The 18,277-nt window shown below is 46.1% G+C and overlaps 1 protein-coding gene and 1 non-coding gene across 3 annotated transcripts in view; one reads left to right on the plus strand and one right to left on the minus strand.

Moving 5' to 3' along the window:
- Positions 1-18,277, minus strand: part of LOC100339723 (ATP-dependent RNA helicase DDX19A) — a 41,002-nt gene that overhangs the window by 21,238 nt on the left and 1,487 nt on the right. Inside the window, exon 2 of one of the 2 annotated variants that reach the window (XM_089320470.1) lies at positions 16,805-16,898. Coding sequence is in view for 1 of the 2 variants with exons in the window: in XM_002711716.6 (XP_002711762.3) it covers positions 3,009-3,065 (57 nt within the window). In the remaining variant the exon portion in view is untranslated. Of the gene's footprint in view, positions 1-3,008; positions 3,162-16,804; positions 16,899-18,277 lie in introns of those variants that run through there. The other variant, XM_002711716.6, reaches the window with a different exon arrangement.
- LOC127491405 (5S ribosomal RNA) lies at positions 15,807-15,925 on the plus strand. Its single transcript, XR_007920071.2, has one exon. It is a non-coding gene; the product is annotated as a 5S ribosomal RNA (ribosomal RNA).

Genomic DNA, 18,277 nt, shown 5'->3' on the forward strand with positions numbered 1-18,277 from the left:
CTCTCTCCCTCTCACTGTCCACTCTGCCTGTCAAAAAAAAAAAAAAAAAAAAAAAAAAAAAAACCCTATATATGTATAGTCTGGAATTTGGGTACATTTTAGGCAGAGAATGATTATGTGACAGGCTGCCAATAAAAACCTTGAGTCTCTAAAAAATTTCCCTAATACCACCTCATATGTTGTTAAAATCGCTGCCAAAGGAGTAAGTCTTCTCAGCTCCACTGGAAGGGGGCTCTTGGAAGCTCATGCCTGGTTTTCTCGGAACTTTGCTCCATGAAACTTTTCCTTTTGCAAATTTTGCTTTATATCTTTTCACTGTAATAAATCTTAGCTGTGAGTGTAACCATGAGTCTTAGTCAGTCATCAAACTTGGACACCTCTTGGGCACCCCCAACACAGGTATTTACCAAGCTGTCTCCTAACCTCCTGAATGCCTTTCCTCCCAAGATTCCTGATGTTAGCACTTCAGTCACAACACCTGTCAGATCCAGCTTGAAAACAGTACTGTAACTTTATCTCCTTTCTCCTCCTTTTCTATTATAATGCCTCACATCTGCTGCCCCACACAGGCCCTCCTTCTCTGGGCTATCAGAATCACTTCCACGCTGCTCTCCTTAGTTTCAGGCATCATTCCTTCTAATACATTTTGTTCTCTGCAGTCCGTGTATTTTTCTAGCCTTCAGATCTGATGTTGTTAGCATCTCAATGAAAAACCCCTAAACCTACCTGATTAAAGCCTCTCCTGTGTAGTTACTTAAGGTCTGAAACCCACCCTGCAATGTTTCTTATGTTGCTTCTACCTCAACCCAGTAACCTTAAGCTGCAGTAAAAATGAGTTACTTTTAAAAAATTTTATTTAGGCCAGCGCCGCGGCTCACTTGGCTAACCCTCCACCTGCGGCACCGGCACCCCAGGTTCTAGTCCCAGTTGGGGCGCCGGATTCTGTCCCGGTCGCTCGTCTTCCAGTCCAGCTCTCTGCTGTGGCCCGGGAAGGCAGTGGAGGATGGCCCAAGTGTTTGGGCCCTGCACCTGCATGGGAGACCAGGAGGAAGCACCTGGCTCCTGGCTTCGGATCAGCGCAGCACGCCAGCCGTGGCGGCCATTTGGGGGATGAACCAACGGAAGGAAGACCTTCCTCTCTGTCTCTGTCTCTCTCACTGTCTAACTCTGCCTGTCAAAAAAAAAAATCATTTATTTATATGAAAGAGTTATAAAGAAGGAGAGGCAAAGTCAGAGAGAGACAGAGAATTTTGCTCCTTAAATGGCTGCAATGGCTGGGGCTGGCCTCGGCTGAAGCCAGGAGCCAGAAACTTCATCCAGGTCTCTCATGCGGGTGCAGGGGTTCAAGGACTTGTGCCATCCTCTACTGCTTTCCCAGAGCATTAGCAGGGAGCTGGATCAGAAATGGAGCACCCAAGCCTTGAACTAGTGTTCATATGGGATGCCGACACTCCAGGAGGCAGTTTTACCCACTAAGCCACAGCACTAGCCTCAAAAATGAGTTCTGATTCCTGGTTCTATGAGCAAGTCCAGCAATTGTGCACACTCTTCCTAAAATGCCTTCCGATTCTACCTCTATCTTAAATACAACTTATTCTCTAATACCTTGCTAAATGTAAACTTCTTTACAAGAAATACCCCAGAAGGGTTTGCATTGTGGCACAGTGGGTTAAGCTGCTGTGTGTGTTTGGTATCCGGTATCAGAGTTCAAGTCCTGGCTTCTGATGCAGCTCCTTGCTAATGCACCTGAGAGCGCTGATGATGGCAAAGTTACTTGGGCCCCTGCCACCCACAAGGGAGACCTAGATGGAGTTCCTGACTTCAGCCTGGCCCAGCCCCAGTTGTTGTAGCCATTTAAGGAGTGAACCAGTATATGGAAGATCTCTCTGTCACTCTGCCTTTTGAAAATTAAATAAATCTTAAAGGAAAACAAACCAACCAACCAGATTTCCTACTCATAAATGTCCTCTACTGAAAGCTTATTTATCACATAATCTTTTCATCACTTTCACAGAACTCCCCCTACCGTTGCCTTTCTAATCAGACCATAATGCTGATTCCTGTATTCCACTGGACTTGGTTCACCTCAGACACTTGCTGATAAACTGAAAATCTTCCCAAAGCAATAAAAAGAGAAGAAGTGTAAAAAGTCATACAAAGCACTGGCTGTAGTTCACAATATCTGTATTTGATGAACTAACAAAAGAGAGGAGCTGGAAGATGCCAAACATAAAGCAATGACTATGAGAGGGAAACATTAGTTACTTTGATTTGATAAGGACATATTATATATACTTACTGAAATGTCACACCGAACCTGATAAGTATGTACAATTAAAAAAAAAAGTTATATAAGGCTTAAGACTGTAAAAAAAAAAAAAACTGTATTCTTGAAACAAATAGTCCATTATCACTAAAGAATCCTCAACCTTAAGTCCTAGATATAAGAAACTCACAATTTGCAATAGAATTAAATGGGTCTTCATAAATCAAGAAACCAATATATGAAACTAAATGTCACTTTAAACATCAAGGAAATAACTTGTAGTACCTCCCTCCAACATCTACAGTAGATTGAAACATTAAACCTGACTCTGTTATTCTGTAAAGAGCCACAAACTGCCAATCACATTAAGCAAGGATCTAAAAAAATGTTAAACATAAAGCAACACAAGGACACTCGGAAACCACAGTGGAAAAGAGAATCAGCATCTTCATTTGCCTTTTCTCACGGCCGTCAAGAGAAAAAGGCGCATCAGGGTAAAGATGGCAGCAAACACAGCAGGGACAGATATACTACAGCGTCGTCTTTAGCCCAGAAGAAAAGTTGTTAAAAGCTCGATACTGGTCTCGGGCCTGAGGAGCAAATCACGGCTAAAGGGCTGCCCGCGGTAAGTTCCAGGAGTGTGGTGGCTACCGAACTACCCGATCCCGCGCTCCCAGTGCTCCAAGCAGGGTCCGCTTGGGCCCCTACGGTGTTCTCCCTGCCTGGAGCTGAAGTCACTGACCGACTTGACAGCCGCTTCCTGCTCGTCCACCGCCAGGGCCCACGAGTCGGTGGCCATGGTTCCGGAGGAGGGAGGGCGACTTGAAAAGGAACGCAAGGCACCACGCGTATATCCTAAGCCTGCGGCCACCGACCACTCACGCCGACCGGAAGCGGCGGTGCACGAAAATGACGTCACCAATCTGCGCCGTGCCGGCCCCCTCCTAAAGAGTAAATCTCGTGCGTTTTGCTCGGACTTGGCTAGAGGCATCCTCATTCCACCCCGAAATGCTCGAGCTTGCGAAGTGAAACTCTTAGCCCTCACCCCAGACTGAAATAACCCAAAACTTACTTTTAAACCTGCCGCATTTTACATTAAATATATGCGGACGGTAACGTTTCAAACAAAGTCCTATGAGAACCATAGGATGCCAGTTCATATGACAGGTAAAGAAAGAAAACACAGAGGCCGACCTTGTGGCATAGCTGGTAAAGCCGTAGCCTGTCAAGCCGGCATCCCACGTGGACGCCGGTTTGAGTCCCGGCTGCCCCACTTCCGAACCAGCTCTCTGCTGATGGCCTGGGAACTGGCTCCTGGTTTCTGCTGTCCAGACCCCTGGCCATTGCAGCTATCTGGGGAGTGAACTAGCGGATCTCTCTTTTTCCCTGTCTCTCCACACTCTGTAACTCTTTCAGATAAATAAAATCTTTTTTAAAAGCGTGCTTTAACCTCCCCACCACCACCAATAAAATACACACACATAGGACAGTGTTTTCTCTTATTTAAGGTCCGTCCAGGCTTATGCATAGGCATCACTGCACATATATTCTACAGTGTCCAAGGCAAATATGCATGCAATTTTAAATTTAACCTTTCAAAATCTTAAGTCGTTTTTAAAAGACTTATTTACTTATCATTTATTTGAAAGGCAGAGCCACAGTGAGGGAGAGGGAAATCTGTCTTGGGGCTAGGCCAGGCCAGGCCTAAGCCATAAGCCTGGAACTCCACTCAGAACAATCTTGTGAGTGGCAGGGGCCTAAGAACTTGAGTCATCATCTATTGCCTTCCCAGCTGCAGAAAGCTGTGGCCTCCAGGACTCCAAACAGCACTCTAAAATGGGAGCAGGCACCCCAAGCAACTGTGGCCCCTGTAGTTTTTTTATTGGCATTATTATGAATATAATGGCCAAATATAATGGCCGTACAAGTCCATCAAACTCATGTCACACATTACCTAAGTCCTCTCCTCCTCCTGCCTTTGGAACAGAGCTTTCTCCATTATCTCAGTATTAACTGATAACACGTTGATGAACATTTCCATATCATCAACAAATCAAATCGTCTGTTTCCAGTTTACATTTTGTCTCTCCTCACCAGAATATGAAATCTTCAAACAGAGCAAAGATCACAGCGAACTGGTGATCTCAGAAAAGTTCACGGCATATGGTGTGTTCTCAATGAATCTTTTTTTTAAAGCATTGAAGAATACACTAAGATTTTATTGAAATTGGATTACTCTAGGCTGCATTTTTAATCACAACAACTATGTCAAAATGTATGAATGGGGGCTGGCACTGTGGTGCAGCGGGTTAAAGTCCTGGCCCGAAGCTCTGGCATCCCATATGGGCTCCAGTTCTAGTCCTGGCTACTCCTCTTCCAATCCAGCTCTCTGCTGTGGTCTGCAAAAGCAGTAGAAGATGGCCCAGGTCCTTGGGCGCCTGCACCCATGTCAGAGACCCGGAAGAAGCTCCTGGCTCCTGCCTTTGGATCAGTGCAGCTCCGGCCATGGCAGCTATCTGGGAAGTGAACCAGTGGATGGAAGACCTCTCTCTCTCTCTCTCTCTCTCTCTCTGTACCTCTCTCTGTAACTTTGTCTTTCAAATAAATAAAATAAATCTTTAAAAAATGTATGAATGACTTCAGCAGATAATTTGCAATAGCAGATAATCAGCACATGAAAAGACATTGCTGGAATGGTTAAAATCAAAGATTGATACATTATGTCTTGGTAAGATGTGGAGCAACAAACTTCTGGGGAAAATGTTAAAGGGCTTTATATAACTGTATGACAGTTTCTCAAGAAGAAAAATATACACCTACCCTATAGTCCAGCAATTCCACTTTTAGCTATTACCCAAGAGAAAGAAAACATATATCCACAAATAAACTTATACACAAATATTCCTAGCAGATTTAGTCAATAGTCACACACCAGAAACAAACCAAATGTCCATGAACAGGAGAATGGACTATGATATGTTTATTTCATTGGACTGTTATTTAGCAATAAGAAGGCACTACTGATATGCACAAATAGATTGATCTTGAAGCCTTTATGTTGAAGGAAAGACATAAGACACAAGAGATACAATCTATATGGTCTATGAGATTGAAGAATAGGAAAAATGAAATCTATACTGATAAAAGACTGCATCTGGAGGGGAGAATTTTGGGTAGCCACAATGGAACTGACTGACAGAATCATTATATTTCTTGATGGGGGTTCTGACTGCATCTGAGAATACTTCAAAATGTTCATGGAAAAATGGAATTGAAATAATAAGTGGGGCCAGCATTGTGGTATAGCGGGTTAAGCCAACACCTACAACATGGCATACATTATGGGCACCAGTTTAAGACCTGACTGCTCAACTTTCAATCCAGCTCTCTGTTAATGCGCCTGGGGAAGCTGAGGAGGATGGCCCAAGTACTTGGGTTCCTGCACCCATGTGGGAGACTCAGAGGAAGTTCTGGGCTTCTGGCTTTGGCGTGGCCCAGCCCCGGCCATTGTAGCCATTTGTGGAGTGAACCAGCTGATGGATCTCTGTCTGCGTTTCAAATAAATAATCTTAAAAAAAAAAAGAGAGAGAACATGCATTTTCCACAAGCTTTTTGAGGATCTCTATGAATGTGTAGATTTGTTAACCGGAACTTAGTAAACTCAAATAACTCTATATTTAAAATATTATTTTGTTGTATATAAATGATTTCTCAATACTGACTGAAAATCAAAAAAGGGATGAAATACACACAACATAATGAAGGATTTGCCATTTCATAGTATTTCAGTTGAAAGAATATAGAAACAAAGTTATTACATAGTACATGATTCTATTTATTTAAGTTCAAAACAGGTATATCTAATCTATACAGATAGAAGTCAAAAATGGGCCAGTGCCATGGCTCAATAGGCTAATCCTCCGCCTGCGCCGCCGGCACACCGGGTTCTAGTCCTGGTTGGGGCGCCGGATTCTGTCCTGGTTGCTCCTCTTCCAATCCATCTCTCTGCTGTGGCCCGGGAGTGCAGTGGAGGATGGCCCAAGTGCTTGGGCCCTGTACCCACATGGGAGACCAGAAGCACCTGGCTCCTGGCTTCGGATCAGTGCGGTGCGCCAGCCGCAGCAGCCGTTCAAGGGTGAACCAACGGTAAAGGAAGACCTTTCTCCCTATCTCTCTCTTTCACTGTCCACTCTGCCTGTCAAAAAATAAAAATAAAAAATAAAAAAAAGAAGTCAAAATTGGTGGAGCCCGGCATTGCGGTGCAGTGGGTTAAGCTACCAGTTCGAGTCCTGGCTGCACCATTTCTGATCAAGCTTCCTACTAATGCATTTGGAAAACCAGCAGTGGAGGACGGTCCAAATGACTGGGTCCCTGCTGCCCAAGTGGGAGACCAGATGGAGCTTCAGGCTTTTGCCTTCAGCATGGCCCACCATGGACCGTTGTGGCCATTTAGGGATTTAGGGAGTGAATCAGTGGATGGAAGAACTCTCTGTCTCTGCCTTTCAAATAAAGAAAGAGAATAAAGTGGCAGGGGCTCAAACACTTGGGCCATCTTCCACTGCTTTTCCCAGGCCATTAGCAGGGAGCTAGGTCTATAGTGGAATAGCTGGCAGGCCAGCACTGTGGTAAAGTGGGTTAAAGCCCCGGCATGCACCACTGGCACCCATATGGGTAGTGGTTCAAGACCTGGATGCTCCATTTCCGATACAGCTCCCTGCTAATGTGCCTGGGAAAGCAGTGGAGGTGGAGGATGGCCCAAGTCCTTGGGCCCCTAAACCCACTCTGGAGACCTGGAAAAAGCTCCTGGCTCCTGGCTTCAGATCAATACAGCTCCGGTTGTTGGGGCGATTTGTGGAGTGGACCAGCAGCTGAAGACCTCTCTCTCTTTCTCTGTCTCTACTTCTCCCTGTAACTCTTAAAAAAAAGAGTGGAGGGCCGGCGCCGTGGCTCAACAGGTTAATCCTCCACCTAGCGGCGCCGGCACACGGGGTTCTAGTCCCGGTCGGGGCATCAGATTCTGTCCCGGTTGCCCCTCTTCCAGGCCAGCTCTCTGCTGTGGCCAGGGAGTGCAGTGGAGGATGGCCCAAGTGCTTGGGCCCTGCACCCCACGGGAGACCAGGATAAGTACCTGGCTCCTGCCTTCAGATCAGCGCAGTGCGCCGGCCGCAGTGTGCAGGCCGCGGCGGCCATTGGAGGGTGAACCAACGGCAAAGGAAGACCTTTCTCTCTGTCTCTCTCTCTCACTGTCCACTCTGCCTGTAAAAAAAAAAAAGAAAAAAAAAAAGAGTGGAATAACCGGGACATAAACTGGTGACCATATGGGATGCCTGTGTTGCAGGTGGCAACTTTACCAGCTATACCACAGTAGCCTCAATAAATAAAATCTTTCAAAAACAAGAATCAGGGGACCAGCACTGTGCCTAAGCAGGTTAAAGCCCTGGCCTGAAGCGCCGGCATCCCATATGGGCGCCGGTTTGAGTCCCAGCTGCTCCTTTTCCAATCCAGCTCTCTGCTATGGCCTGGGAAAGCAGTAGAAGGTGGCCCAAGTCCTTGGGCCCCTTCACCCACGTGGGGGACCCGGAAGAGGCTCCTGGCTTTGGACTAGTGCAGCTCCAGCTGTTGTAGCCATCTGGGGAGTGAACCAGTGGATGGAAGACCTCTCTCTCTGTCTCTACCTCTCTCTGTAACTTTGTCTTTCAAATAAATAAAATAAATCTTTTAAAAAATACAAAACAAAAATCAGAATGGTGGTTACGTGGGAGATGGGATGGAGAAAGCAGAATTTGTTGCAAAGGAACATGAGGGAACTTTTAAGGGTGAAAAATTTCTCTGTATCTGGATTGGATTGGATTGGTATCAAAGTTCATGGAATTGGTTTATTTGTATTACAAAGACATAATATATTTATATTCTACTCTATGTAAAGTATACATCAACTAAAAATAAATTCAATAAAAAAGTCAAAGTTGGCCGGCGCCGCGGCTCACTAGGCTAATCCTCCGCCTTGTGGCGCCGGCACACGGGTTCTAGTCCCGGTCGGGGCGCCAGATTCTGTCCCGGTTGCCCCTCTTCCAGGCCAGCTCTCTGCTGTGGCCAGCGAGTGCAGTGGAGGATGGCCCAAGTGCTTGGGCCCTGCACCCAACGGGAGACCAGAAGTACCTGGCTCCTGGCTTTGGTTCAGTGCGGTGCACTGGCCAAAGGGTGCTGGCCGCGGCGGCCATTGGAGGGTGAACCAATGGCAAAGGAAGACCTTTCTCTCTGCCTTTCTCTCTCACTGTCCACTCTGCCTGTAAAGAAAAAAAAAAGTCAAAGTTTAGAAAAATAGGAGGAGGGGCAGCAGTGCTGTGGCATAGTAAGCTAAGACTCCACCTGTGTTGCCAGCATCCCAAATGGATGCCAGTTTGTGTCCCGGCTACTCCTCTCCTGATCCAGCTCTCTGCTGTGGCCTGGGAGTGCAGTGGAGGATGGTGCAAATGCTTAAGCTCCTGGCTCCTGGGTTTGGATCAGCCAGCTCCGGCCAATGCAGCCATTTGGGGAGTGGACCAATAGATTGAAGGCCTTTCTCTCTGTTGCTCCCTCTGTAACTCTACCTCTCAAATAAATACATAAAATATTTAAAAAAAATAGAAGTGGATGTTTAGCACGGCAGATCAAGCACTGTTAGGATACCTGCGTCCCATACTGGGGTGCCTGGGATCAAGTTCCAGCTCAGCCTCCACTTCCAATGTTGGCCCAAGGAATGAGTCCCTGCCCCCACACACGAAACCTGGATTGAGGCCTAGCCTCTGGGATTCCGTCTGGCCCAGGGACAGCTGTTGAGGGCATTTGGGGAAAAATCAGCAGATGAAAGGTGTCTGTCTCTCTCTCCCTCTCCCTCCCTTTCAAATAAAATGAACAAAATTTCAAAAGATAGTTCAAGGGCCAGCGCCATGGCTCACTTGGTTAATCCTCTGCCTGCAGTGCCAGCATCCCATATGGGTACCGGGTTCTAGTACCGGTTGCTCCTCTTCCAGTCCAGCTCTCTGCTGTGGCCTGGGAAGGCAGTGGAGGATGGCCCAAGTGCTTGGGCCCCTGCACCCGCATGGGAGACCAGGAGGAAGCACCTGGCTCCTGGCTTCGGATCAGCGTCGCTCCGGCCATAGTGGCCATTTGGGGGGTGAACCAATGGAAGGAAGACCTTTCTCTGTCTCTCTCACTGTCTCACTCTATCTGTCAAATAAATTAAAAAAAAAAAAAAGATAGTTCAAAAAAAGAAGAGACGGTGGTAAAGATGTTTTCTGAGCTCTTAACCAGTCATTAAAACAGAGGGCATGCAACACACCAGACTACAGAAGAATGTCAATGTGGTACTGTCTTCCCAAGTGGCTAATCTAATTCTGAGCATCCTTGTCAACAAACTGTTAGTTTAGTCTACACTGTTAGGAGTCAGAACAATGTTTTAACTCCTTGACAAGCAGCAACCCCCAAGAAGACTCCTATTTGTTTTCTGAGGAGCAGTGCTCCTTCTGGTGCTTGCTGTTAACAACTGCTTCTGAAAAAGACTAGAGTTTGAGGTACCTCTCCTTCCTCCCCTTTCTTATCTCATATACACCAAAGCTTTCCATCTCAATTGAAAGCAGCAACACCCAAAGGCAAGTGTAAATTTTTCAAGGCAGAAGATCTCTTAGAACAAAAGTTGAAGTCTGGACAACCATCATCCTTTTTGTTTGCCATCTCATCATGGCACCCAGAAGAGGATTTCTACAGCCAAGGGTGGTCTCCCTGAGGAATTGAGAGTAGCATTTTTGTTTGTAATGGATTTGTATTTACTGAATTTCTTTTATTTCACTCCCACCTGTACTACTGGGAGGTTGACTGGTGTTTAATTCAGGCTAGTGCTCTCAGGCAGTCCCTGAGGTAGGATTAACACTATTCTCTTAGCTGACACCTACACTGCAAAGGAGTGGGGAGGCACCCCACAAGGCAGCCCCACAAGGCTAGCTGGGTTTTCCTCAGAGTCCAGTTCTGTTAGACTTGGCTGCAGATGTAGCAAACAGTTAACGTTTCAGAAACTCCCTCCAGTGATCTTGAATCACGTCATCCAACTCCCATACCACCCCTAATGCTACCTCCTCTTGACCACTGAGGAACTCAAGTTCAGAAACCTTAACTTTCTCAACATCAGACAGCTTAATTAAGTGGCAAATATGGGATGTGAATTCAGAACTCCTCAGTTCCAAGGAGGGAGGGACAATTAAAACAAAACTCAATCTGGGGCCGGCACTATGGTGTAACAGGTAAAGCTGCCGCCTGCGGTGCCAGCATCCCATATGGGCGCTGGTTCAAGACCCAGCTGCTCCACTTCTGATCCAGCTCTCTGCTATGGCCTGGGAAAGCAGTAGAAGATGGCCCAAGTCCTTAGGCCCCTGCACCCACACGGGAGACCCAGAAGAGGATCCTGTCTCCTGGCTTCAGATTGGCGCAGCTTCAGCCATTGTGGCCAACTGGGGAGTGAACCAGTGCATGGAAGACCTCTCTCTCTCTCTCTCTGCCTCTCCTTCTCTCTGTGTAACTCTTTCAAATAAATAAATAAATAAAACAAAAAACAACTCAATCTGTCCTGGGCCCAGCGCATTGGACTGCAAACTCCTCCTTGTGGACAGCTGGCCAAGGCCAGAGGAGCCAGCCAATCAGCAGAGCACGATACCCCTTCCCCCAGGCACTTCTCAGCCTGGTGAGGGAGGTGTCAATGGGACTTGAGCACTTGATGAATTTTGTTGTCATCACTCAACTCAGTGTCCTGGGCTCACCACTGGCTTACTGGCGCCTTTGGCCATAGTGGGCATGAGGCATGATAAACAGTTGCATCAAGGAGTGAACTAACCAAGCGGAATGATTGGCAAACAACTGTCAAGACTATTCTTTCTTTTTTATATATATATATTTTTTATTTTTGACAGGCAGAGTGGATAGTGAGAGAGAGAGACAGAGAGAGAGGTCTTCCTTTTTGCCGTTGGTTCACCCTCCAATGGCTGCCACGGCTGGCGTGCTGCGGCAGGCGCACCGCGCTGATCCGAAGGCAGGAACCAGGTGCTTCTCCTGGTCTCTCATGGGGTGCAGGGCCCAAGCACTTGGGCCATCCTCCACTGCCTTCCTGGGCCACAGCAGAGAGCTGGCCTGGAAGAGGGGCAACCGGGAAAGAATCGGTGTCCCGACCAGGACAAGAACCCGGTGTGCCGGCACCGCTAGGTGGAGGATTAGCCTAGTGAGCTGGGGTGCCAGCCAAGACCATTCTTTCTGAGCCAAAGAGGGATTTGAAGCCCTGGGCCTCTGGATTGGGGCGGAGGTGGGGATGACAGGGTGGGAACTCTGGCTCTCAGAACTTACTTTCTATAGGCAGCTGCAAAGATTCAGAAAGTAATTTAGGAATAATGCCAGGAGCCACACTAACTTTTTATTTGGGCCACTGAAGTCTAATGACCAATTTCTAATGATCAGATGACCTATAAAGTGTGTAAGAATCATTTTTTTTTTCACAAGAAATGTAAAACATGTTCCACAATCACTCGTTAAGATACATCAACAGGGTGGATTTCAGTGGTGATAAAGTTGGACATACTTCCGACCCCTACTGAAATTAAATACGAGGGAAAGCAGCTGCTAAACAAGTGATCCTACAAGGACCATGAAGCGTACACAGCAGAGTGGTTGAAAACATGGACCCTGGAGTCAGACTGCTGGGGCTTGAAGCCTAACTTGCTACTTCTCGCTGCAGGGCAAATTACTGAGCCTCTATGTGCCTGCTCCCTCACCTGTAAAATGGGAATCAAAACATTCGTGAGGAGTGAATGAGTTAATCATGTGGCTCTTTAGAAGACTGCTTGACATAACAATGTTGAAAAAGAAAATACAGGGCACTGGAATGTTATGATAGAGGGGCACACCTTCCTGAGAAGCAGTTTGTACCTTAGAAATAGGAAAGATTAGAGGAGCCCATGTTCTGACACAGCAGGTTAAGCTACTGCTTGCAAAGGCTGGAAACTTAAATTGGAGACCCAGTTGGAGTTCTGCTGCTCCGCTTCTGATCCAGCTCCCTAATGTGCCTGAGAAAGCAGCAGATGATGGTCCGAGTGCTTGGGCCCCTGCCACTGTCCTCTTCTCTTAGAAGGAATCTAGAGACCAACTACCAAGCTATGAAGATCAAAGACCAGGTGAAGGGACCCAGAAGTCCCATGAGTCCAGGCACAAGCTCAGAGAAGGCAGCAATACAAGTGAGGCTCAGAGAGCAGCTGAGCCATTGAGCCAACTCCCAAAACTGTGCAAAAGCTGCTGGTTCAAAGCATTGTTCTGAGGTGATTTCTGACATAGCAATGGCTTGTTCACACAGAAGGACCTGGTGATTGTTGACTGATGGGCAGGGAAGGAATCCACAATAAATCCAAGGTTTCTGGCTTGAGCAAAAACAACTGTAACACCGTTTTGTGAGGTAAAGTAGAGGAAGAGCTGAGGGGAGATCCCGGTTTTTATGGAGTATGGTGTTTGGTGGCAGTATGAGATGATGGGTTTCATACAGGCCATGTTGGTATAGACATCCCAGGTGCAAATGCTATTGCTTCTACAATCCTAGAGCTCAGTAATTAGGTCTTGGTGTAGATTTGGGAGTCACTAGCAGGCAAACAAAGCCACAGGAAAGAACAAGATTGTGGCCGGCACTGCAACTCACGTGGCTGATCCTCCACCTGCGACGCCGGCATCCCAGGTTCTAGTCCCGGTCGGGGCGCCGGATTCTGTCCTGGTTGCTCCTCTTCCAGTCCAACTCCCTGTTGTGGCTCGGGAAGGCAGTGGAGGATGGCCCAAGTGCTTGGGCCCTGCACCCACATGGGAGACCAGGAGGAAGCACCTGGCTCCTGGCTTTGGATCGGCTCAGCACGCCAGCTGTGGTGGCCATTTCGGGGGTGAACCAGTGGAAGGAAGACCTTTCTGTCTCTCTCTCACTGTCTAACTCTGCCTGTCCAAAAAAAAAAAAAAACAACCACACACACAACAAGATTGCTTGAGGCAGAGGAGAAGTGGTATAGAACAGAGTGAGCCATGAGCAGTGGTCTTACTTAAGTGAACATAAGAGCTGGCCAAGGAGACTGAACTGAGTTCAGAGGGAAGGAAGATTACTGAGTGGGGAATGCCAGTTTGGTGGCCAACAAGAGTGGCTACAGGGATTGTCCATGGTGTAAACGCTAAATCACATATGATGATGGAAGTGTTTTTAGGATTAGCAACATGTAGGCCATCAGGAGTGCTGGGGTAGAAGTCAGGCTGCAGAGCCATGAGTAATGGGATTCAGTACATAGAAGCCACTCAGACAAGAATTGGCAATCAAGGATAAATGTACGGGGTAGAGGATGAGGACAACAGAGTTGAATGTTGTCAGGTATGTTTAAACATCAATTGAGAAAAAGGTAATGGGATGGGAAAGTAGAAAATATGAGAGGCGAATCAGTGGAGCAAGGCCTTAAAAAGGACAGGGAATGAACTGGGAGAGAAATTCAGATAATAAGGAAACATCTCCCATTGGAATGGGCAGGAGAGGGGACAACAGGTACACTTGGAGAAGGTCTGGTGAAAGAAGGTTAAGGAAGTTTATGTTCATCATTTACTGGAGTAGGAAAATTATTTGCTACGGCTGAGGGAGATGATTGGGTTGGAAGTCTAAGGTGAATTAAAGTCTTGAAATGGGCACAGCAGAATGTGTAATGTGGGGAGTTACCCAGAAGAGCCATGGGAAAAGAAGCATTGCAGCTCTGACGCTGTCCCCTCCACTAATGTCATATATAAAGTCTGGTTAATTGAACACTATTTAATTTGTTTTTCTGATATAATCCTGCAATGTGTAAACACTGGGACCTGGTCTATTGCTAAACCTAGACTCAAATGGCATTGGTTTATCTGGACAATTTGTAGACAAATTTAGCAGGTATGGGGGAGGAAAATAAATCGACCAGAGGACAATAAACCTACCATACTGCACCATCTAACTTAACCAGGGGCTTACTCAATGGAAGCAGGGAAGTTTGCTTTTAGAGATAAGCTGAAATCTAAGGCCATCTGTCTATTCAACTGGGGAATCCCCAGGATGCTGGAAGCCTATAGATGAGGATATCAGGAAGTCATGAAGACTCCCAAAGCACGTAGCAGTGCTTCTAGAAGAGTTCTGTCTAGACATCCCCACCCCTCTGCAACCCATGACCACAGGGTCATGCTAGAGTCACATAAAACAAAGATCTGCTCCTCACTTCTTGACTCTGTCTACGAGATATGGCTGAGCCAGAGGGGATAGTGTCTCAGCTGAGCAAGCTTCATGGAACATTTTTTTCCTCTACCCACTACTCCTGTCCCCCATTTCACAACTTGGAACTACTGTGAAGAAGGCCTTTGATGAATACAAAGCCAGAACAGTTTCTAAGTCAAGGTAGAAGCACCCAATATTTTCACCTAGGCTCTAATTTCACAACAGGTATTTGAAGTCATTATGGGGACACCTGGTCTCAAATATAAAATTAAGGAAACAGGGTACGGGGGCCTCTTGGCATCAGCCCCTCAAGTTGCCCTCACCTCCACTGTCACTCTTGGAAGATGCTACAAACAGATTTGGACCACGGAATAGGGAACATTTATTCTCAAGATGAAAAGCAAAGTCAAGTAAAATTGCAGGACGTTCCCAGGTATCTGGTGTCCATATTCAGGACCAAGAGAAACATGAAGAGTGTCCCTGAAATCAATAACAGCTTGGGTATGCATGTGTCCCTGAAATCAATAACAGCTTGGGTGTGTTGGACAAAGAAGGGCCAGTTCTTTCTTTTAAAGGTGACAATGTGACATACAGCTAGGTATGAGATTTAACCCTGATGTTACCCGTGCCTTCCAAACCTCCTGTTATTTTTTCCCTGGATGATTTTGCATAGTCAGTCTAATTTTGAAGAGCCTCAGTTCAGTTTGGAGTAACAATAAGAGGGGTAAGAGCCTACTACTCCTTCTCTATCCCTTCAATAGTCCTTCATCTGTGTTCTCAAAATAATGATATCTCAGCACTGCTGGGTGATGGAACTCATGCAATGAAATCTGATTTTTCAACTGCCAGTCTCTTTTTCCTCCAATATATTCAATATCCTTGTGTACCTCTGCTAGGCCAATTTTCCCAAAAACCAGTTTCGTAACTTCCTTGCTAAGATTTAACAATCTATGACAATTTACTTTGAAATTCAAATACAATTTTCCATGGTTTGAATATAGTATTCTCTCTCAAATTCATGATGAAACTTATATACCCAATGCAACAGTACTGAGAAGTACAGAGTGATCGACAGTGTTGAGAATTATTAGGTTATGAGGGCTTACATGAATGGAATCAGCAACTTTATAGAATGGCTGGAGATCAACAGGTTCATCAATGCCCTTCAACCTTTCTGCCATGTGAGGGAGGACACAGTCCTCCTCCCCTCCAGAGAAGGCAGCCACAAGGCACTACCTGGGAATTAGAGAGCAGCCCCCAATAGACAACAATCTAATCTACAGCCTTACCACCCTGAACGTGCCCGATCTCGTCTGATCTCGGAAGCTAAGCAGGGCCAGGCCTGGTTAGTACTTGGATGGGAGACCGCCTGGGAATACCAGGTGCTGTAGGCTGGGCCGGTGCTGCGGCTCACTAGGCTATCTACCTGCAGCGCTGGCACCCCGGGTTCTAGTCCCGGTTGGGGCACCAGATTTTGTACCGGTTGCTCCTCTTCCAGTCCAGCTCTCTGCTGTGGCCTGGGAGTGCAGTGGAGGATGGCCCAAGTACTTGGGCCCTGAACCCCATGGGAGACCAGGAGAAGCACCTGGCTCCTGGCTTCAGATTGGCGCAGTGCACCAGCTGCAGGGGCCATTGGGGGGGGTGAACCAACGGAAAAGGAAGACCTTTCTCTCTGTCTTTCTCTCTCTCACTGTCCACTCTGCCTGTCAAAAAATTAAAAAAAAAAAAAAAAAAAAAAAAAAAAGACAACAATCTAGCCAGTACACTGATCTTGGACTCCCTGTTCTTTTATTTATTTAAAGATTTATTTATTTATTTGAAAGTTGAACTGGCGCCCATATGGGATGCTGGCGCTGCAGGGGGCAGCTTTACCCGTTACGACATAGCACCAGCCCCCTCCCTATTCTTTATAAATTACCCAGTCTCGACTGTTATAGCAGCATAAAAATGGACCAACACACCATTCAGACAATCAGATATTTATTTTGTACCTGATGAGACTTTTCTCTGCCCACACAGCCAGGCTGCTCTGCTCACTATCCCACCAGTATCCATGGTAATCCTGGTAAACTTGCTTTTAGTCTTGATATTCCCATCTCCTGCTTAAGTGCACTTTTCTTGTCACTTGAAAAAAAAAAAAAAACTAGGGAGAAGACCTATCTCCAAACCCTGTTTCTTTTCCTTTCCTAGGACTAGAAGAATGGAAAGTAAATGCTTCGTATGTACTGGGACTACCTTCCTTCTGAATAGTTAGCCCGCATCCTCTGGCTTACCAGCAGAAAAGGAATACGAGTAACCCTCTGCCACTGAGCAGGGCCCTTGGCTTATGGAGACATCCCAAATACTCATGCTGAAGCAATGTCAACTCTGAAATAGAATAATAATATCTGGTCAGAACTAGCCTAAGGAATAACATGTGACTCTTCATTTATATATGATTACTATTACCAACAGCCAAAAACATACTGTTCTTTCCTTCTTATGCTTATTATGTCTAAATAACATGAATACTTCATAATTAAGTTCAATTGACATTGATAAAGAATACATCAACGTTTTAGCTTTTATGCATACAGGTAATGAAAGACACTAAGTAAAAAAGAAAATCCACTATTTATGAATAACAAACAACTAGAACGTTGCATCAGACCAAAATTACCTTTTTCCAAGTTTCTCTGTTTTAGAGTAGTTTTTTCAAATATAAAAACTTACTAAAATCAGTAAAGAATGCCTGGAGACTGAAGGGCACCAAGCACAATACATCTTTACCTCACTGATGTATGTCTCTAGGCTGCACAAGGTCACTGAGGCAGCTATGGACAATTGAGCCCTGGGAGCCAGGCAACAGCAAGAATAAATGTGGACTGTAGTGACACTGAAGTGACATTCCAGAGCCATACACAAGTGGATTTTACCTTTTTTAAAGGCACATTTTCCGTTGGGAGTCTACCCAGGAAAACAGGTTTACTCAAACTACAGCATATACTTCTGAAGACCCCAAGAAAGCCATCTAGTGAATTCCTAGAGATCCAAAACCCCAGAGTAAGAAATGGTGATCTCTACTTCTACAAGACACAGATTTGCTCCCACTATTAAACAGCCTGTAGCACACTACTTCCCACTCTGCTCAGATTTAGGGCTACAGATGTTGTGAGGAAAGGGGGAGGGTGTGAAGCCTGCCGCCTGAGGAAGAGTCCATACTTCTTTAAAACTTCAGGAAGAACATACACTTTCTTCTCACAAGGTTCTCAAGATGGATCAGAGTTGACCAGAAGCACACAGAACACTATACAGTGAAGTGCCTCCTGCGAAACGGTGCAGATTTGGCAGTCTGGGGGGTTTCTGTCATTTCAGAATTAAGGAAACCACCTGGAGGCTCAGAAAGGCCTCCTCTTTCCCAGGAGACCGAGCTGGCCCTAACACACAGAATATTTACAAGGAAGATCTGGGATCAAAACAGCCCTCATCAGTGGCTGGCATTGCAGCATGGCAGGTAAAGCTACTGCGTGCGATGCTGGTATCCCATATGGGTGTGTAGGTTCGAATCCCGGCTGCTCTACTTACAATCTAGCTCTCTGTTAATGGGCCTGGGAAAGCAACCAAAGATAGCCCTAGTACTTGGACTCCTGTACCCATATGGGAGACCCAGAAGAAACTTCTGGCTCCTATCTGACCCAGCACTAGCCACTGTAACCATTTGGGGAATGAATCAACAGATGGAAAATCTCTTTCTCTCTGTCTCCACT

The sequence above is a fragment of the Oryctolagus cuniculus genome, chromosome 18 (assembly GCF_051225735.1).
Source record: "Oryctolagus cuniculus isolate XC-2025 breed Fujian yellow rabbit chromosome 18, ASM5122573v1, whole genome shotgun sequence".
NCBI classification, from domain to species: Eukaryota; Metazoa; Chordata; class Mammalia; order Lagomorpha; family Leporidae; genus Oryctolagus; species Oryctolagus cuniculus.